This window comes from Rhizomucor pusillus (genome assembly GCF_041956525.1).
Source record: "Rhizomucor pusillus strain CBS 183.67 unplaced genomic scaffold VTP01scaffold_6, whole genome shotgun sequence".
In the NCBI taxonomy this organism is placed as follows: Eukaryota; Fungi; Mucoromycota; class Mucoromycetes; order Mucorales; family Lichtheimiaceae; genus Rhizomucor; species Rhizomucor pusillus.
Window position 1 is genome coordinate 663,725 of NW_027192148.1, and position 20,013 is coordinate 683,737.

At 43.8% G+C, this 20,013-nt stretch overlaps 9 protein-coding genes across 9 annotated transcripts; 4 read left to right on the forward strand and 5 right to left on the reverse strand.

Annotated features, from left to right (window-relative positions):
- Window positions 1-62: 62 nt before the first annotated feature.
- VTP01DRAFT_9171 (uncharacterized protein) lies at window positions 63-3,272 on the reverse strand (the record flags this gene model as incomplete). Its single annotated transcript, XM_069388374.1, has 11 exons — window positions 63-656; window positions 712-946; window positions 1,007-1,468; window positions 1,538-1,613; window positions 1,719-1,917; window positions 2,194-2,400; window positions 2,467-2,620; window positions 2,694-2,838; window positions 2,914-3,041; window positions 3,097-3,202; window positions 3,263-3,272. 11 exons carry the CDS (start codon window positions 3,270-3,272, stop codon window positions 63-65), a joined length of 2,316 nt encoding a protein of 771 aa, XP_069240677.1.
- Window positions 3,273-3,984: 712 nt separating this feature from the next.
- Window positions 3,985-5,756, reverse strand: VTP01DRAFT_9172 (uncharacterized protein; the record flags this gene model as incomplete). The annotated part of the gene is made up of 9 exons (XM_069388375.1): window positions 3,985-4,342; window positions 4,395-4,628; window positions 4,704-4,810; window positions 4,885-5,009; window positions 5,087-5,120; window positions 5,186-5,217; window positions 5,286-5,349; window positions 5,430-5,454; window positions 5,509-5,756. 9 exons carry the CDS (start codon window positions 5,754-5,756, stop codon window positions 3,985-3,987), a joined length of 1,227 nt encoding a protein of 408 aa, XP_069240678.1.
- A 641-nt stretch (window positions 5,757-6,397) lies between these two features.
- On the reverse strand, window positions 6,398-8,641 carry VTP01DRAFT_9173 (uncharacterized protein; the record flags this gene model as incomplete). Its single annotated transcript, XM_069388376.1, has 12 exons — window positions 6,398-6,594; window positions 6,653-6,783; window positions 6,852-7,130; window positions 7,212-7,472; window positions 7,532-7,638; window positions 7,717-7,841; window positions 7,912-7,929; window positions 8,013-8,048; window positions 8,119-8,182; window positions 8,263-8,287; window positions 8,347-8,421; window positions 8,487-8,641. 12 exons carry the CDS (start codon window positions 8,639-8,641, stop codon window positions 6,398-6,400), a joined length of 1,473 nt encoding a protein of 490 aa, XP_069240679.1.
- Window positions 8,642-9,991: 1,350 nt separating this feature from the next.
- VTP01DRAFT_9174 (uncharacterized protein) lies at window positions 9,992-11,068 on the forward strand (the record flags this gene model as incomplete). Its single annotated transcript, XM_069388377.1, has 6 exons — window positions 9,992-10,015; window positions 10,080-10,149; window positions 10,206-10,257; window positions 10,330-10,412; window positions 10,478-10,741; window positions 10,809-11,068. The coding sequence occupies 6 exons, from the start codon at window positions 9,992-9,994 to the stop codon at window positions 11,066-11,068; spliced, it is 753 nt and encodes a 250-aa protein (XP_069240680.1).
- Window positions 11,069-11,232: 164 nt separating this feature from the next.
- Window positions 11,233-13,266, forward strand: VTP01DRAFT_9175 (uncharacterized protein; the record flags this gene model as incomplete). Its single annotated transcript, XM_069388378.1, has 10 exons — window positions 11,233-11,360; window positions 11,429-11,584; window positions 11,651-11,839; window positions 11,893-11,979; window positions 12,038-12,142; window positions 12,199-12,270; window positions 12,328-12,668; window positions 12,739-12,857; window positions 12,927-12,990; window positions 13,082-13,266. The coding sequence occupies 10 exons, from the start codon at window positions 11,233-11,235 to the stop codon at window positions 13,264-13,266; spliced, it is 1,446 nt and encodes a 481-aa protein (XP_069240681.1).
- Window positions 13,267-13,328: 62 nt separating this feature from the next.
- VTP01DRAFT_9176 (uncharacterized protein) lies at window positions 13,329-15,823 on the forward strand (the record flags this gene model as incomplete). The annotated part of the gene is made up of 8 exons (XM_069388379.1): window positions 13,329-13,500; window positions 13,587-13,759; window positions 13,843-14,186; window positions 14,263-14,473; window positions 14,542-14,763; window positions 14,837-14,986; window positions 15,046-15,339; window positions 15,401-15,823. 8 exons carry the CDS (start codon window positions 13,329-13,331, stop codon window positions 15,821-15,823), a joined length of 1,989 nt encoding a protein of 662 aa, XP_069240682.1.
- Window positions 15,824-15,925: 102 nt separating this feature from the next.
- VTP01DRAFT_9177 (uncharacterized protein) lies at window positions 15,926-16,961 on the reverse strand (the record flags this gene model as incomplete). Its single annotated transcript, XM_069388380.1, has 3 exons — window positions 15,926-16,544; window positions 16,610-16,820; window positions 16,880-16,961. 3 exons carry the CDS (start codon window positions 16,959-16,961, stop codon window positions 15,926-15,928), a joined length of 912 nt encoding a protein of 303 aa, XP_069240683.1.
- Window positions 16,962-17,190: 229 nt separating this feature from the next.
- On the reverse strand, window positions 17,191-17,694 carry VTP01DRAFT_9178 (uncharacterized protein; the record flags this gene model as incomplete). The annotated part of the gene is made up of 1 exon (XM_069388381.1): window positions 17,191-17,694. One exon carries the CDS (start codon window positions 17,692-17,694, stop codon window positions 17,191-17,193), a length of 504 nt encoding a protein of 167 aa, XP_069240684.1.
- Window positions 17,695-18,375: 681 nt separating this feature from the next.
- On the forward strand, window positions 18,376-19,956 carry VTP01DRAFT_9179 (uncharacterized protein; the record flags this gene model as incomplete). Its single annotated transcript, XM_069388382.1, has 7 exons — window positions 18,376-18,781; window positions 18,840-18,969; window positions 19,082-19,138; window positions 19,207-19,289; window positions 19,358-19,616; window positions 19,682-19,845; window positions 19,907-19,956. 7 exons carry the CDS (start codon window positions 18,376-18,378, stop codon window positions 19,954-19,956), a joined length of 1,149 nt encoding a protein of 382 aa, XP_069240685.1.
- Window positions 19,957-20,013: the final 57 nt, after the last annotated feature.

A 20,013-nucleotide genomic window follows, 5' to 3' on the forward strand; every position in this document is an offset into this window, starting at 1 on the left:
TCATTCATTAGAGGAAAATATTTATTGCAGCAGATGTAAAGCAGTAAACTACATGAAAGAGCCTAACAAGTCCTGGCATACGTCTTGGGTTTGGTGGTATCAGAGTCTTTGGATTTGTTGCCCTTTGTATGATCAGAAATTTCCTCCAGAGGCGCAAAGACAGCCTCATCCACGGTGTTTTCGAGCTTGCGAAGTTTGTTGACTGCTTCCATTATATCTTTAATGAGACGATCTACCATATCAACGGACAGAGATTCACGGACAACAACACGCAGAATTTCGACTTCTTCCTCGTCAGGTGGTAGAGAATAATTGGGCACGATCCAGCCCTTGGTACGAATCAACATGCTGACGGCCGACTGGCGTACATGTGGATATCGTCGCTTAAAGTCATCCGTGAACTTAAACGACACCACAGGAAGGGATGGGTTGTAGTTTACATCTTCACCCTTCTTCTTGCGATTCTCCGCTTGTTGCTTGGCGCTGACTTCTTCGTAGCCAAACACGCCATCCTCGCGGTGCATATCCGAGATGCAGTCAAAGTATCCAGAGCGTTCAAGAGCGTTGGACAAGATTCGAGCGTTGCTGAGACAGTTCTCGATGATTTTGGTGTATCCTTCGTAGCCAAGACGGATGAAATTATAGTATTGTCCGATCTGTGGTAATGCTGTTAGAAGAATCAAGTTTACATCGATCACTATGCGATGTTACCATGAAGCATGCTGGGCGCGAGAAGTTAAGACCAAAAGAATATTCGGTTCCACCAAGATAATGTAGTTCAAATACCAAATCCTTTGGCAAGTATTCATCAGATTTCCAGAGAATCCAGCCTATACCAGGGTAGCATAGACCAAACTTGTGGCCAGATGCATTGATTGAGACTACTCGAGGTAGCCGAAAGTCCCATTCAAGACCAGGGAAAGCAAAAGGCGCGACGAAGCCTCCACTTTGGATATGAAATGATTTAGTCCAGTAGGCTATTTGTATACATATATTTGCCAATTACCTGGCAGCGTCGACATGAATAGGAATATCCAAGCCTGTCTTTTCTTGAAGTTCATCCAGCAGCTTGGATAAACCTTTGACATCTTCAAAGTGGCCTGTGTATGTTGAACCGAGAATAATGAAAACACCGATCGTGTTTGCGTCGCAAGCTTCCACTGCCTTCTCGATATCGAGCACATGGTGACTTTTCTCGCTCACGGGAATAAGCCGAGGCTCAACATCAAAGTAGCGTGTAAATTTTTCGAGGGCGACTTGCGCGTTGTGGCCCAATATAATGTTCGGCCGGGAAGCATCCTTGCCTGCCTCTTTGCGCGCATGCTGCCAGCGTTTCTTGAGAGCAAGACCTCCGAGCATAACTGCCTCAGACGAACCGACCGTCGGCGTACCCACAGCTTGCTCAGCGTTCCAGAGATTACCAATAATAGAGACGCAACAGCCCTGTATACGCATCGTGGCAGGATACCTGGTTGTGGCGTGTTAGCTACTGAACAAAAGCATGTGATATCAGCCATGCAGATACTTGATACGTTACTCATCCTGATCTGCGAGGTTCTTGTTCGCACTCTCCGTGATGAGCTGGTCGGCTTCAGGCTCCATCCATGTATGGACTGTTCATATCAATCAAATCATGTTTTGCATTAACATCATGTCTCAACTATTTTCCCAGACTATGCATCACTTGCCAAAACTCGCGCAATTCATAGCTGGGCGACCATCCAACTCGAGTTCATCGTGAACAAGCTGATAAGCTACGCGTGGCTCTACAGACTTTTCTGGCAACTCGAACTTGGGTATGCTGGAGGTTGCATAGCGGGAACTGTAGGCCAGCGAATGCAAATGCTGGTCTTCACGCCCAGAAGCGGATGGATGCAATTCGCTCTTGCGAACTTCACTGTCAGAGCTGATATGTCTCTGTAAAACCATGTTCAGTATACGAAAACGAAAAAGGAAAGTATTTCTCATGGAGGGCATGCTTGGGATTTATATATACGGCGAAGATGTACAACAGGGGTGGTCGGATGTTGTTGATGGCAAAAAGAATATGCCTACCTTTGCTGCGAGTTGCGTCATGGATTTGACAGGAATGAAAAGAAAAAGAAAAGGGGAGGAATACAAAGGAAAAGCCAAAAGATATTACTAATGTAAGAGTATACGATGTGATTTTGCAGACATTTATACTCCATTCACCACCACTGCAGCGTCATCTCCATCAGCCACCATGCCTTCTTCGTCATCATTGTTGCGTTCCTTAAACCTGGATGACGCAGACTCTTCCTGATGCTGCTGCTTCTGCTCCGGTTCCGGTGTGCTCTCGCGAGAATCTGCCTCTGAACCTTCTTCGTCTGATGACACATATCCGCGATCCATATCCATAAGTTTCTGTCGTTTTGCAAGCTAAACATCCGGAGATCGAGTCAGTTCATGTCTCGGTAAAACCCATGCTATATCGGCTTTGCTTACCCCTTCTTGTCGTTCCTTTTCCACATCCTGCTGTAAGCCCTTCACAGAGTCTATCAAGTCCGAGAATTTGCGCTTTCGCGATCTCAGTGCTTCTTCTTTGCTTTCCTTTTCGTGCTTCAGAAACTCGATATCAGCTTTCAAATTTTGAATGGATCTATTGCAGGAAAAAGAAATATGATCTCAGTTACGTTTTCCAATACGTCATTCTGTTAGCCTAAAATTCTTACTTTAGGTACGTTTCACGCGTCTCCAGCTGCAGGATCTTGCGCGCTTCCTTGTCATATTCTAGTTTATTCTTGCGTACTTCTTGTGCTTCTTTGAGATCCTCTTTGAGACCGGATATCTGGCTCGCCACTTCTTTTAAAGTCACATCTAGTAATTTATTCCATCGTCAGACGTAAACACATAGACCTATATATCCCATACAGGAGTTTATATATGTTATACCTGTCTTTTCCACTACTTGGTGATATTTCTCAATATCGATGTTGTTGACGCGTTGCAATACGGGATGTCGACGAAGACTCGTCTTGTAATTTGCCAGCAATGTCAATAACGTTTCATATGTGTGTTGCCTATCCAAGTTTACTATGCGATCAAAGAGTAGCGTTAATGTTCGAATAGACTTACGATGATTCTAAGGATTCGCTGTGCAGACTCCTCAACCACGTGTTGATTCTTTTCTGGATATTCTTGACCGGTCGATCATCAATAGCCAATCTTAGTTTAAGTTCCTCTTTTTAGTTGAAGAATACTCGTTAGCATCCGCATTCTTGAATAGGTTTGCTAAGCTTACCTTCGTCCATTATTATGCGATGTCAACAGAAGTCTGGCAGTGGGAACCAAATTCCCCTCCTTGATTTGCGCTCCGTGTGACGGTCCACGTTCGTGAGCGCTTAGAAACAACCTGTAAAAGGCCTTTATGCATAGAGGCTCACTGAGCCAATATATACATTGAAGCCTTTTCAGTATTCGTACTGAAGATCTTATAGCGCCATTATTGTAAGAATTCTATATCGCTTTCCCTCACTATAGGCACCTGGCAATGATTAAGTTTTCAAATATTGGGCTTTTTATGCTTCCTTGATAGATCAATTAAAATTATTGAGACGTTATCACGGTTCTGTATGCCTCATCGTAGATATCTGTCGCGCATATTTTTCCATCTGGAAGCATTAGAAACTACAGTGGGGAAGATTACCGCGGCGGCAGAAAGGATCAAAAAACCACAGATTGTTCCGTAAATCCCAGCACCCACGGCCGTTTGAAAGTCATGGGATGTGAGCGTTCCGACAGATCCAACAACAAATCGGAATATATTCAAGCAGGCTTTAAAGTATTGTATAAGTGTATATGCTACAACTTACATCTCGATTGAATTAGCTTAATACCTGATACTGAAGCTGCTTTTCTCTCGAAAGAATCCGCTGCATATACCGCGGTTACTGTGCCAAGCATTGCTGATCCAAGTTGACCTGCAAATATTGATAAACTTTAGAACCAGTGTGAGGTAATTGATTACATTGCAATAACAATAGGTTTACCAAAGAAGCATGCCATCATTCCAAACGCAAAAAACGTATTCTTTTGAACTAACCATCCAAAAGCTATGTAACCTGCTGCGCCGATAAAAGCTGCTGTAGCTGTGAAGACATAATTGAGCCGCATTTCTGGGTAATACTGTCTGTTTGTCCTTTGACATAGAGCCTGGTTTCTCTTGTACAGAAAATCTGATACGATTCCCATTGCAATAGAGCCAAGTATACCACCCACAGCGCCCGGTAGGTAGCACACTCCCACTGTAGTCGTGTTAAACCCGTATTGGTTACTGTATATCCAAGAAAACGAAGTCTGGATAGAGTTCATCGAATACATCCTGGCAAATTCAGTCAGTACATATCCTATCCTGGATCAAATATTTTACTCACGCGATCGCGCAGTATATGGCTATCATTAAAACGTTAGGATATCGCAAAAGTTTGAGAGAGTTAAAAGGATTGGTCAGGAGCCTCTTTCGAAGAGGGGTTGAGTGAGCCGCAGGCGCGCGAGTTTCAGGAAGGAAAGCAAAAATCAGTATCCATGCAACGCCGTTAAGTATCGAAAGCATCCAGTATACACCTCTCCAGCCAAAGGACGCCACGATTGCACCACCGACGGTTGGTCTGTAAACAGAATGAAAAGTTTAATGGTTAGATACATCTTGCAGCGTGCGTATTTGAAGCTTTACTGTTACTCACGCAAAGGTAGGTATTGTGATATACACTGAACTGATTATAGCATATACACGAGCTCGATCTTTTGCAGTAAATACATCCGCCAGAGTTCCAGAGTTCAAGGACAGTAACTAAATAGTCGAGAAAAAAATATAAATATGTCTGGAATAGTCGACCCTGGCAGCTAGCGCTCGAAATATTATACCGATGAATCCCCAGACGCCGAGATAACTCGAAATAGGAAGAGCATAGGTACATTTACAGACACTGCACAGCCGATGTTACCGATAAGAGAAATAAATAACGAGATAATGTATATCCATCGTCGTCCTGTTGTGCGGCAAGGAATTACAGAGCACAACGTTAATATGCAATAAGAAAAGGTTCGAGTGACAGTAATATACTACCGTATCCATCGCCGTATGTCGCCCATATCGCTGGCTAATATCTTTGCGTTCTTAGTACCGGCGATGGCAACCAAGCTAATTTTTACATTTGCTACTTACAAAGGCACCGTACACAAAATAAGTTACGGCAACTAGATCAAGTTCGCGAATGAGCGATGTATTTGTGCGGATTATTACACACGCCGATGTCATATATTACCTATACCGTTCGCAACTGTTGGAGTGGTATTTAAGCTTTCCTGCATCTCCGGAAGAGCAGGTAGCTTATTTCAGGAATTTATGAGAATTTATCTGAGATCCACTGTATAGAACATTTTGGATGGTTCCAAATTGCTTGACATACCACTGTCGTGTTTGTAAAGGGCATCCTATTGCACTTGTTACATCCCATGATTGAATAAGCCGACAATAAGAAAACTCACAGTGATGTTGCCAATGTGATCTGCAAAAGGATGAAATACTTTTTACATTTAGAGAACTGGTATGGCGAGTTCTGCTGAATAGCAGCTTCGGATTTTGAGACAGCTGCATTCTTGTCAAGCGCTGTACATTTCTGTTCTTCAAATGGCAAGCCGGTTGATTCGTTCGTTGGGACTTGAGGATCTGGAGAAATACGGCAGTCGCTGCTGGCTGCAGACCTGAGACCAACAGATTGTTCCTCGTCCTGCATAGCTCTTGATTACAGATCGAAGTGACGATCGACAATACGAGCTTTGGTAATATGGAAAAAGAAGAAAGAAAGATTGAATTAGAATGCTCAAATTGCCCTAGGCACTATTATCTGCAGGCGTAAACTTTGCATGCATATGTGTCTCCTTTAAATCTGCTGCCACGAAAGCCAGAATGCCAAATTGATGTGCATAGTCGATGCATGTTGCATGCTTTCCTATTGAAAATGCATTAAGTAACCGTATCAATGGTTTTACATCGAGCATTGTCGAACTGTAGGAAAAGTACATAAATTGAGCCTGTCCATTTACAGCCGGAACATGCTAGTTTGGGAGCTTACTGATGTAAATTGTCGCAATGCACCTTTCTGCCACGTGAGTGCCGCGCAGGGCAGCGAGGTCTGTACTGTGGTGAGGACAGAAGCAGAGATAGAAAGATTTCTTTTAGTACTTCTGTTTCTTGAACCATTAAGCGATGTAGAAGACATAATTTTCCCTAGAACGCTATCTAATATATTTGCTGAGAAGAAGGAGTAGGATCAACTTGGCATAAGCGATGAAAGTTCTATTTACTCTGTATGGTCCTGTCTGTATAAAATAGTAAGCTTCTATTACTTCTCAAGGAATATGAGTCTTGTGCATGCTAAGTCACAGTACGTTCTTCCCGCATTCTCTTCCATTTCAGAAAATATCTCTTGACGTAGATAATTGAAAGTGCAAAGGGGATGACGAGTATGCCGCTTACTGTATACAAGGGTCCAGTAGGTATCGCAGCAAGCATATCAGAAACGAATATCTCTCTGACGCCTGCAAGCATGAACCTAACAAAGAAGTTGCAGGCTAAAGAGCATGTTAGCCGATAGTTCAAAAGCGTTAGAGAGAATGCTTCAACACTTGCAATTAACTGCAGAACTCTGGCTCTCGAAGCTATTGAGCAGGTAGGTCGATAATGTCACTATCGCCTCGCCGAAGCAAACATTCGCTTGTAGACAAGTCATAGTCAGGCGGCTTTGTTCAAAATCTTCAAAGCTACACGAAACCTACCAGAAAATTGACACACGATCCCGACGGCAAGATGAACATGGCTTTGAACGCACCAGCCGAACGTTGCGATACCGGATAGCAGTACAAAGAAACATATACCGAGCATAATACCATCAAGCCGCATCTCAAAGTTCGGCTCTATGCCTTGTGCTTCAGCTTGCGAAACCCTCCGACTGTAAGTTCGATCGGATAAGCGACCGCCAAGGTAATTTCCAACAATGTTGCCTACTGGTACTGCGAGGTAGCATAAACTGAATATGTCTGGGCGCAGGTTATACTTTTTAATGTAAATCCAAGTGTAGGCCATTAGATTGAAATAATCAAAGTAGGTCCTACAAAAGCAAACATCGCATGTAAATATTGCGTTGATTACTCCTTTTTCTTCATTTTCATATATTAATTTGATGGCTTACAGTATCCCGCAGACAAAGCACATTAGCGTTACATTGGGGTATGCAAACAGTTTCAAAGCTCTCAGGAGCCGAAGACTCCTGATAGATGATCGATTTCTGTCTGGCTTCTCGTCTGAGTTGCATCGATCAATATTATGTTTGCCACAGGTCTCTGGTACGAAAAGCAAGATGAGGATCCAAGCAGACAAGCAATACGCGCCTATAAAGTAAAGTGTACTGCGCCAGCCGAAAGCTTGGGTAAGAGCACCGCCGATAATAGGACTACATAAATTGTTGCGTTGAGTTGCGGATGTATGATACTGAATATTTGTTCTTAGTACCCAATGGCAGGACCAACGGAGATACCGCGCATAACTGTGGAGAAGGCACTTCCTTGCTGCCTGTCCTCGTAAAGATCGGTTACTATGCCAGCTGAGACGGAAATACACTGGTGCATAGTGTCCCACAGATTAGACTGAAGCAAACAATGATGAAACATTTATACAGGACGCAAATATGTACTTACAACCGAAATTCCGACACCAAAGAGCCCTCGAAAAAGGATGAGCATGCCCATGTTTACAGGTACGCCTCCGCATACACTGAATATGGTTGCGATTGCCAGACCAACAGGGAAAGGATTTTTTCTACCTAATACCTTGCAGTGTTAGCATATCGTTACTTAGAACAAAGAATAAAGCTATTTTTTTTTGAAACGTACCAAAGACATCACCGAAGGCTGCCCATATGAGAGGCTTAAGATTAAACACTCCATTGTTACTTGCTCTGTGATGTTAATATCATCTCAAATACATGTACTACTCACGAATATTGCGGTCACAAAGCTGTTCACCGCAACTATGCAATTCATTAAACTTCGAGTACTCATTAATTTCCCGCTCGCAGCGACAGCACCTCTATAACTTACGTGAAGCATTGACCGCAGTGTATGAGGTGAGAAGGTCCTGTTGTATTTGAGCAACACCAGGGAGCTGATCCCGTAGCAATTCAAGTAAGTCATTTACGCAGCTCAAATGGTGGCGCTATCTCTGTGTCTATCAATTGATTTTACATAGAGCGTAGTTCCCGCTGGCCCCCTATTAAACAACCAGTGTTAAACTCGAAAACTGAGAGCGGATTATTTAAATCATCTCACATGGCTGAAGCATATGCTATGACTAGAATTATCAATCGTTTCTTCCACGCTGGATACTCCCGTGCTGCTGATGATCTTGAGAAATGTGAGTGTATTGTCCGCACTATCATTTCCCCACTAAGGGACCAAGTCAGACTCACTTTCGATTCAGCACCTTTGATGATGCGTCGCGTCCAGATACCATGTCTTGTTCATCATTTTGCAAAGTAAGTGGGCTTTTGCTGATAGTACCAGGTGTATTCTTGAGAGAGCTTCCAGCAGGACTCGTGTTGGAATCCGTACCTGTTGAATTCATTGATCAGAACTGAAGCTCAGGAAGTCAAGAAGGGGCTGGAGTAGAATAAAAAGCAGAATGAAATTTTTACATGGTTTTCAAATGCAAATGCAGTAATCTGCATCATCCCTGATATTATCCTTAGACGGCTGCAGCCACCAGCAGCTCCTGGAGGTCCCTTAATTCAAATTTGATCCCCTTTGTTGTTACCATTACTATCAAATATCAAAGCCGGATGCCAAGGAGTAATTTGGACCACCATCAGTTGTAATTCCATTGTATATGTTCCAAGACAACATAGTAAACATCGATGTCAAGGCGCAGCGGAGGAATAATCCATCCAAATGCACGTTTGCTATGTGTTTACTCCTATGCATAAAAGAAGATCGCTAACTGCCATATTTGTAAATATCTGTGCTCATTGTGCGACTCGATGCTGAAGTACTCCTACAATGCAAACATGATTCACAGACTCTTAGGCAGCTAAGAAATAGACTGTCCGTACTTTTCACTTTGTTCTTGGCTTGGAAATGTCCTTTTTAAGCCATTAATGGATATCGTGGCAAAAGCATGCCATTTGCTCACGGAAGCATGCCAGACGGCATGTCAAGCCAAAGACAATCATCACGCCACGGACCATCCAGTTAAACCAAAATATGGTTAGTCTGTAAAACACTTTGAAGTTCTGCTTACATAAGACCCTGCCGAAATTTACTTGGATAAGGCTTTGAGCTTGGTACCTCAGTGTACAATAGTTGATAATTCAGGTGTCGATGCTTGGCGGTGCGATTTGATGCCGATGTTGCTCTTGCATTGCATATGTGTAATAGCATATGAAAATGGACGCCATTCTGCAATTTACTCCCTAAAGATATGAAGCACGAGTTCTTTTAAAGGTGTAAAAGTGTAGGAATCACATGCACGGCTTTGGACAGGGAAAAGGGTTCAATGCTGTGATTCTATTGAGTGCATATGCTAGTCCTCGACACGAAATAAATCAATGATGCTGCAAGCACAAGCCGTGACGGTTGCTACAGCAATGAAGAGTAAAACATTTTAAGCCGGGTAATGTGATTACATTGACGCTTGAATCTTGGGGAAATGGTGGATGATCATTGATTTACGGAACTCGATTGCACAAGTATCAGAAAATACGCCTTTATGGAAGGAAGAAACATTGATATGATGATGAGGTAAGTGCGCGATTCAAAATCACATGTGTTTTGATCGCCCGTGCGCTGAACAATACGCTAGAAATTTTCACGTGTTACTGGAAATGAAATCATATATATTAAAGCCGACATGTCACGTCTGCCGGAAATTTATCTTCTTCTTCCAATCTTTTTTACCTGAAAAACTTGACCTAGAACCATGCCCAACTTTGTAAACGTAAAGGTAGATTTGTACCTTGCAACGCGAAAGGTGGGCAGCTCGCGATTGACACCTTGGTTTTTGACAGATTCCCGAGACTCCCTCTCCAAACTACGTGATTGTCAAGAACATCTCGCTGCAGTCCAACGAAGACACTGGTTCGTACATAGGAACATACAAGTACTGTTTACAAAGTGCTAACGTGTACATTTAGTCAAGGAATTCTTCCTGTTCTGCGGCAAGATCAAGGAATTCGAGCTTGCCAAGTATGTTGCTGCATAGTGCTTATGATAGATGGAAATGACATCGTGACTAAAGTCAGGATTGCGATGTACTAGGGACGACGATGGAGCTCACCAAGTCGCTATCATCAACTTCGAGCGCGAATCTGCTGCCAAGACTGCTACTTTGTTGAGCAATGGTATGTGTTTTCTTGGATGTCGTTCCCGAAACGCGCTGGAAACTCAGCCAAAAACGTTGCTTTAGCCCTCATTGACGATTGCCACATTGTTGCCGAGCCCTATTTCTCCTCAGCTCCTCCTCAGGAAACCGAAAAGGCAGCTACAAACCAAGAAAATGCTACTGAATCCACTACACAGGAAGGAAAGCCAAAGTCACGCATTGCTGCCGAGATCTTGGCCAACGGATACCTCCTTCAGGATCAAATTGTCGCAAAGGGTCTTGAATATGACAACAAATACGGCCTTTCCAGCCGTCTTACTGGTTATCTGAGCTCTCTTCAGGCCAATGGTAAGATATTAATCTGATTTGTATGGTGGCCGACTTGGAGACTGAATGCCTTATTATTCCTTTATAGTCAAGCAGTTCGATGAAAAGTACCGTGTTTGGGACAGAGCTGTCGAGATCGATCAAAAGTATAAGATCCAAGAGAAGGTTCAGAATGCCGCTCAAGCCGCTTTGCAGTCTCCTACCGGCCAGAAGGCTCGTGGTTTTGCCGAGCAAACCTTGGCACAGATTGCAGCCGTCCACTATGAAGCAACAAAGATCAAGAATGAAAAGAATGTATCTGCACCTGCCAACGGTGCTTCTGCTGCTGCTACTGAAACCAAGGCTTAGATAGTGTACTGTGTATGTTGCTTTGTAATCTCTAACCCCTCCCCTTTCATGACATTGATACCAAATACATCAGACATCATTTATTTGCTCTGCTGAAATTTTCCTCAGCCTTTTTTTGGGAGCAGGCAGCCCAGCTTATCGTCCCGCATTGACGTCCCCTCAAAATGGATACTATCCTGACAGCTTTGAAAAGATATCTTGCAGAGGACGAATCACAAGAAACTGTGAGGAAAGAGCTCGAGTCGACGCTTACAGAAGCCGTGCAGCGAACAATAAAAGATCCAGCATTCCGGTAAGTCTAACGACATTGCGAATCCAGGGAGAGATAGATCTAGAACTGATTAATTACTGGCAAATCAGGTCGCAGCTAGGATGCTCGCCAGACTTTTGGCGATTGTCAGGTCTTGTGCTTGTTGAACTTGAGCGTGATCCAGAAGCACAGGGTTGCTTGGTAGCTTTGCTAAAGCTGCAACGGAATGCCGCTGCGTTCGAGCAAGTCAACCAGCAGCTTGCCATGTAAGTTTACACGTTTCAACCCATATCTTTGAGTCAACATGTGCTTACGCGAGCCCACCACCATAGTGAGCACGGCATCCTTCGCGAAATTGAAAAAATACTTCGAGAAAGATTAAAAACTCACGACCAGGATTCCGTCGCGGTGCTGCAAGCAGGGACGCAGGCAATTTGCAACATGATGACAGGAAACCAAATTTCGCTTGATATTATCTGGAAAGAATGGATGCGCGATGTTGACCGTGGATATATCTACAGGTAAACTCAGACAATACTCTTTCTAGTTGATTGCCCTAATGGATCACTCGTAGCAATCTTTTGGCTTTCAACGATGATACGGTTGTCATGAGCACCATGGTCTTGATCCTGAACTGCATACGTAAATCCTCTGAGAGATGGTAATCCGATACCATGCACATGTGTATATAATTCGATATTCATGCAAAATATTTTTAGTCGGCTGCTTGCAAAATCCAAGATTGGACGGGCCATGCTGGCTGCTTTGCTAGATGACCTGGAGCGATTACATGACAATCAAGAAAGCAAAAACTTTGAATTAGGGTAAGGGTCATACGGGTCTATTTTCCTTTACTTTGTCTAAGATGTGGATACTTCAGATATGCGATCATCAGTGAAATGATTGATGGCGGACAATTGGTAAATATGCTCAGGCTCATGGAAAGCCCAGAGTAAGTTATCAAAAGATTCGGTGAACGAGTATTCGGTGCTAACCCAGACCTATCCAGCAAAGAGCCAGGGTATCTGAACGATCGTATGACCGGCTTGGTGAAACTTCTCGATTCGAAAATCCACAGCTATAAGTCTGGGTTCCCTTCCTTTTTAGGCACCAAAGAGCTCAAAAAGTTGGGTAGCATGCAGGCACAACTATGCAAGCAAGCTGTCAAACTTATACAAGACACCGAAAATGATCCGGACTTGAAACTTTCACTCGATGATGTCTCGCAAATATATACCAACTTGGTGTTGATTTTGCAGATCAATGCCACATTGCTGACCGTCAGCGATGTGGGTCACGCAGAATTCAAGGATATCCTTATTGCGGACAATGCATTGGAGTTAACGACTGGTTAGCAGCATGGGCCAAAGAAAGAGATTGATTGGATAGATGGTAACCGAAACTTATTTTGTCTCATTAGAACTGCTTCGCAGCTGTGAAACCATGGATAACAAGAAGCTCGCTTTTAATTACCTCAAGCGTGATAGCGTCCGACTCCTTGGAGCAATGTGCTACAAGGATCGGCATGTACAGGATAAGGTGAGCAAAAGTCGAGGGATATCTAGATATACGACAGGTAGGACTCATGGATAATTTTCCCAATTTTAGCTACGTGAGATTGGTGCCATCCAACTTATTTTGGCACAATGCAAAATCGACGACGCCAATCCATGCAAGTATACTCGAATGGCGTCATTTAGACCTACACAAACAACGATGCTAATTCTATCCTCTCTCTCTTTCTCTTCCTTTTTTTTCTGCAGATATCCGAGAGTACGCAGTGCTGGCACTAAGGAACATTCTCGAAGATAACGTTGAGAACCAGGAGCTGATCGCGGAGATGAAGCCGTTAGAAGCTGTTCAGACAGATGAATTAGCCGAAATGGGTCTCAGACCTAGATTGATCGATGGCAAAGTGAAACTGGAGCGCGATTTTCGGACGCCGTAAAAAGAGTGAAACTCTCAACCCCTTTGTACTTTTTTTTCCACTTTATTATTCACCCTTATCCCATGCCTCCCAGCTTTGAGCCGCCATACGCTGTACCTGTCCCGAACGCTACGCCAAAGCCCGGCGAGACGGTACCTATGCGTCATTTCAAGTTTGCGGACAAGCTTGTTGACCACCCGCCCAATGTCACCACAATGTGGGATTTGTACCTGCATGGCAATAAAATTGGTGGAGGTGATTATGGATTCTTATATAGAATGTGGAATGAGAAGGAGAGGAAGAAGAATAAAGAAGACTCAAATTACCCCGTTTTCATTCAGAGGAACCGTTCCTGGGTGTTCGCCGAATTGAGAACGGTGTTGCGTACGAGTATGTCTGGCAATCGCACAACCAAGTTCGTTTACGAGTAGAAAACTATGGACGAGGACTTGTGCAGCTTGGCTTGACCCGCCAGCGTGCGCTGGGCATATACAGCGTCAATCGTCCCGAATGGGTAAGCTCTTTCTGTTTTTCTTGTTGGGCAGGAAAATGCGAGGTTTCTGATTCATTTACGTTTTTGTGACCATAAAAAAAAAGACCATGTCAGAATACGCATGTTATCGTCAGGGTATTTTTATCGTCGCACTGTACGACACTCTCGGTGCAGAGGCCATCGAATATATCGTCAACCAAACCGATATGGAATACATTGTCGCCAGCGCCGACAAGCTCGCCAATATCACTCGCCTCAAGGCTCAGCTGCCTACCATTAAAACCGTTATCATCATGGACAATGCTGTAGACCCTACCGCCAAGCAAAATGCTGAATCAGCTGGATTGCAAGTATACACATTCAACGAAGTAGAAAAGTTGGGCGAGGGTGTCACAGAAGAAACCGAGTTACCGAAACCCGAAGATATTGCCACTATTTGCTATACCAGGTACGTACGGTCCATGCTGGGAGCCTTGAAAGTTACTATGCTCACTCATGCATTCTTTTCCTTCCCTTTTTTCCAGTGGTACGACCGGTGTACCTAAAGGTGCTGTTCTTACGCAGGCTAACTGCGTTGCATCCATCGTCGCCGTCGCGGCTGTGGGAGATGCCGGAACGTTCGCATCTGTCAACAATACCGATACTTATATTTCATACCTTCCCTTGGCGCACGTCTTTGAACGTGTAGCCCAAGGTCTTCACGTATATCGAGGCGCTTCAATTGGTTATTATCAGGTAAAAGTGCAAGTTTTGTTTAGATGTATGAATGTTATCCTGATCTTGCAAATTGATGTCTTTAAAAGGGTGACACTGCAAAGTTGCTGGATGATATTGCTGAACTGAAGCCCACTGTCTTCTGCTCCGTACCTCGTCTATTCAACAGAATCTACGACAAAGTCTTGGCGGGTGTCAAGGCCAAAGGAGGCATCAGCAGCTATCTCTTCCACATGGCATACAATTCAAAGAAGGCAAACTTGGAAAACACTGTATACCACTGGTTGTGGGATCGTTTGGTATTTGCACAGGTAAGGAGAAATCTGACGGAACATCAGGACAGCAAAAAAGAAAAAAATCAGGATACTAATCGTTGCTATACAGATCCGTCAGAAGCTCGGTGGTCGCATTAGATTCATTTTGAGCGGCTCAGCACCTGTCTCTCCGGATGTGATGGATTTCATGCGCATCTGTTTCTCTGCTAAAGTGTTTGAGGGTTACGGCCAGACTGAAAACTTTTGCGCCGGTTGCTTGGTAACGTGTGATGAAACTAGTTTTTTGCACTGCTTCTGCTCTTTAACACCTCTGTGTAGACCCTTAGTGATGACAACACATCCGGCGTTGTTGGTGCTCCATTCCCTTGCTCCGAGTTGAAACTTGTAGATGTTCCAGACATGGACTATCGCTCAACGGACAAACCTTATCCACGAGGCGAAATCTGCGTACGCGGTACTTCTATCATGCGCGAATACTACAAAGTTCCAGACAAGACAGCCGAGGCTATCGATGAAGATGGATGGTTACACACCGGAGATATTGGAATGTTTGATGCTGCAAACCGTCTTGTCATCATTGATCGACTCAAGAACATTTTCAAGTTGTCTCAAGTAAGAACGCTAGAAACAACAAATCTTTGGGATAGAACTAAGAATACATGTCTATTGTCAGGGTGAATACATTGCTCCCGAAAAGATTGAAGGTGTATACCAAAAGCATGAGCTTGTTGCACAAGCTTTCGTGTACGGCGACTCGAAACAGTCTTCGCTTGTTGGTGTCATCGTACCTGACAAGGACGCGTTTATTCCTTGGGCACAACAAAATGGTTTTGATACCCTGTCCAAAGAGGAATTGTACACGTCTCCAGAGGTCAAGAAACAAGTCCTCCAGGCACTGAACGTATACGGCAAGGAGAACGATCTCAAGGGCTTTGAGCAAATCAGAGCCGTCTATCTGACAGCTGATGAATTCACTATTGACAACGACTTGTTGACCCCCACATTCAAGTTGAAGCGCGAGATTGCACGCAAAGTGTTCAGCAAACAGATTGAAGAAATGTATGCCACTATCTCCAACGGCAGAAACTTTAATTAGGTTAGATATATTTAAAGAGAAAAAGGAAACGGTCATTTCGTTTTCCCCCCTTCCAGATGGACATGAGTATTTAATATCTATGTTTACATTACAACTACAAATTCATTCAAGCAGTGCCTGTACTTTTTCCAGTTGTTCCTGAATATCTTGGATTTGGCCCTTGAGTCGCTTCTTGTGCTTTGCACCGAGCTGTTCAAAGACTTCAGTGGGCATTTCGAGTGTGAAACTTCCCAAATCTTGCACAGTCTGTTGTGGATCGAGTTTGAAGGCGACCTGAGGATGCTGCTTACGTTCCAGACGCACAAATATCGGTCCAAAGTCCTGTTCGTCGTTGTCTTGCTGCTCTTCCTGTTGCTGAACTTGCTGTGCTTGCGTTAATGACTGTTCCTCTTTTGTCTCTGATTCCGATTTGTTTTCAGGGACGCTTTTCTCTTCTGGCTTCGTCTTGATGGACTGTGTTTCCTTTGGCTGTGATGTTTCGTTCACTTTAGTGGATGATAAAGTATCTGTATGTGCTTGTGATACTTGTGGTTCACTTTGCTGATCTGGTATACGTTTATCGTCGTTGTTGTTGTCGTTGTCGTTGTTGGAAGACATTGCTGTTTCTTCGTTTCCAATATTTGGTATACTTTTTACGGGTGCATGATGCTCATCTCTGGTATTACTTTCTTTTTTGGTTGTTTCTTTGTTATCAGCGGTCTTGTTATTAAAGTTAAGACGTCTAGAGGAATCAATAAAAATATAAGAACATCGTAAAGAAAAAAATCACGAGGAAACCCAACTAACCTTTTTTTGATCGCGGGTAACTGGCGCTTCTGCATTTGCACCTTTTCGTGTAGGTAGCGCGCGGTATCAGCCCCAAACTTGTGGCAAAACTCGCGCATGGAAAGGTGCCTCACGGACAGAAGCAGTTGATTGATTTGCGTGTGCCCCTGTGCGCGCAGCGAAGTACAAAAGAATTCCATGCGTTGCCGAATGTCAGCGATCCGTTTCTGCGCTGCATTGCCGAGGGTTAAGAATCAAACTGTTTAATGTGTGTCCCGCCCAATTGCAAACCTTCGGCCTCTAGGATTGAGATGGCTTCTGTGACATTTGGGTCGTACTCTGCATTTGTAGCTTCCTCGTGTGATCGCTTCATTTGGAAAGTTTTACGGAAAGAAATGGAGATGACTATGGTCAGTGCGACGCTCCGGGATTTCAAATGGTCGAGCTTATGGGAGCTGATGGTTAACATTTTCGAACGAGAGGAGCATCATCCAAGTTTATACCATCTTTTTCCAATTTATTTTTTTGTAATTGATAGCAAGAAGGCTATTACTATGTACACATGCAAAGTAATGGTGAATACTTTTTACAAATAAAATGATTTACTCGATGGTGATTTGCGTAGCAGAACTCTGGGCTTTTGGCACCTTGATGGAGAGAATACCATCCTTGTACGTAGCTTTGATAGCATCCTTGTCAATGGATGAAGGGAATGAGAAGGACCTGCTGAATGCTCCAGTCACTCGTTCGCTGGTCCACCAGGAAGCTTGCTTGTCACCATTGGCGCCTTGCACGACGCTTGTAGTTTCATTTCCATCAGAAGGAGTCGAGGACGACGATGACTTTGTAGTACGGTCAATGTTGCCGCTCAGAGTCAAAACATTGCCATCAGTCACTTGGATGTTGATATCCTTCTTTTCAACTCCTGGAAGTTCTGCGTGGAGCTCATAGGCGTCCGCAGTTTCCGTGATATCTGTGGGAGGATGTCGCATAACGGCACCAAGGAGCGATCGGGATGCTTGGGCACCGAGAGGTTGTTCCAGGAGAGAGAAAGCGCGGTTGAATTCGCGGAGAGCTTCGTTGAAGAATCGCTGAGAAAGAGCCATTGTTCTTGAAACCGTTTGGATTACAGAGATGTGGGAGTTTGGGCGTCGAGAATACGATCCTTTTATACACTTTTCGAATTCATGCTCTTTCCGAATTGACTCAAAGGATCCGGCAAATTCCTGCAAATTCCTAGGATCTGAGTTTCTAAATCCGTTCGCCGGGTGTCTCGAGACTCACCAAGCAAATTCTTGCACATTCTTTCAAGCGAGAGACTGTGATTGGGTGCCCATTTGCTGTTGCCAACAAAGGAAATGCGAATCTACGGTTTGTAGATACTTTCAACTTTGGGTCAAGTCTTTCCCAGAAAAGGATCTGCTGCGGTGTTTTGCGTGAAGCCAGAACGAAAAGAAGAAGGTGTTAATTAAAATATCGATTTTCAATATTTCTTCAGCGTTATGACTAGCAATATGGTACATATGCTACACTTACAGAAAGCAAAGGAGATATGTGCAGTTGCGGCCAAGTGTCATTGCAATAGCTTGATGTCAAAATGAAAGGGAAAATCTTAGATCACACGATTCTGTGTAACGTAATTGGCACGCTTGAGTCGCACAGGATCCCCCAAGGGGATTCATGGGCGGCGAGACCACCCAAAACCCTATTATATATTCCGTCGTCGTGTCTTGGCAAAAAAAAAACGCGTGTCTGGGTGGGGCTTTTGCTTTTGTTGCTGGTGCTGCATGCTGCCATCTTTTGCTGTGACGACACCTAGGCGAAAACAGCCTATCAGTGCAACGACGACTTTTGCACCTATTATTCTTCTTGTCCTACTAGCTTTTCTGCTCGTATTTGCTACACTGTGGTTCAAAGTTCAGCCCGACGGCCACGACTTGTCCTATCTAAAGAACCCCAATCTCAGAGATCCCTCTTCCCCGCCTGCATGGATCAACGCAACACGCGTCAAGGCAGCATTCGTGATCTTGACGCGGAATTCAGAACTTGACGGCGTCCGCACTGCTATGCGCCAGCTGGAAGCCCGGTTCAACCACAAGTTTAACTACCCTTACATATTTTTGAACGACGAGCCATTTACAGATGACTTTAAGCACTTGACAGCTAGTTTGACGAACGCGGAGACGAAATATGGTGAGGCAGAGAGATGGCAGTTTTGGCTGTGGATCTGCGTAGTGAACATCAAAGACAGGCTTAATACCGGAAGAACATTGGGGCTATCCTAGCTGGATCGATGTCGGAAAAGCCAACGCGTCACGCAAAGCAATGGAGGAAGCGGGAATCATTTACGGTGGTAGTCTTTCATATCGTCATATGTGCCGGTAAGGTAACAAGGGCGATGGTGGATGATGGATGATGCAAGTGAGAAGGGATATGGACAGATATAGTGTTTCCATCGATCAACAACACTGTTAAGCACGTGATTTACTCCAGATTTGAGAGTGGTTTCTTCTATAGACATCCGCTACTGGAGGATTACGAGTATTATTGGTAATATGCTTTAGTAACTACACCTCCGATGTTGATGTGCTGCCATTGACCACGACGACATGTAACAGGCGAGTCGAGCCAAACGTCGAGTTTTTCTGTGATCTCGATTACGACCCATTCCTGTATATGAAGGAGAACAATCTGAAATATGGTAATACTCGCAAATTGATGGTGATAATACGCTGGAAAAGGAACTGATTTATATGACCAAATCTGCAGGCTGGACAATCTCCTTGCTGGAGTACGAACAGACAATTCCGACACTTTGGTCGACGGTCCAGTCGTTCGTGAATGAGTATCCAGAACTGATTCCTGAACAGAACATGCTTGACTTTGTCTCCAACGACAATGGTTACAGCTACAATTTGTGTCATTTTTGGAGCAACTTTGAAATCGGTGATCTCAAATTCTTGAGGAGCGAAGCTTACACCAAATTTTTTGATTATCTAGATAGAGCTGGAGGATTCTTTTATGAACGGCAAGTATAAATAGTCATCTACCTCGATCGAGATATATACATAGCTTATATATATCTTGACACAGATGGGGCGATGCTCCTGTGCATTCCATTGCTGTGTCTCTATTTCTAGACAAATCCCAGGTGCATTTCTTTGAAGATATTGGATACAAACACGATGATTTTATGCATTGTCCTCAACCAAGAGAATTACAAAAGAAATGCCACTGCGATTCACACGCATCTTTTGGTAAGGCTATCATCCCAGTTACTTGAATCATCATTTGACCAGTCTTGTCGACTTTTACTAGATTACACTGCAAACTCTTGTTACAGGCGATGGATTCGTCTCAAGAATTGATACTACTTCTATAATACTGATTATAATAGACATGTCACATATACAACAAATGTTTGG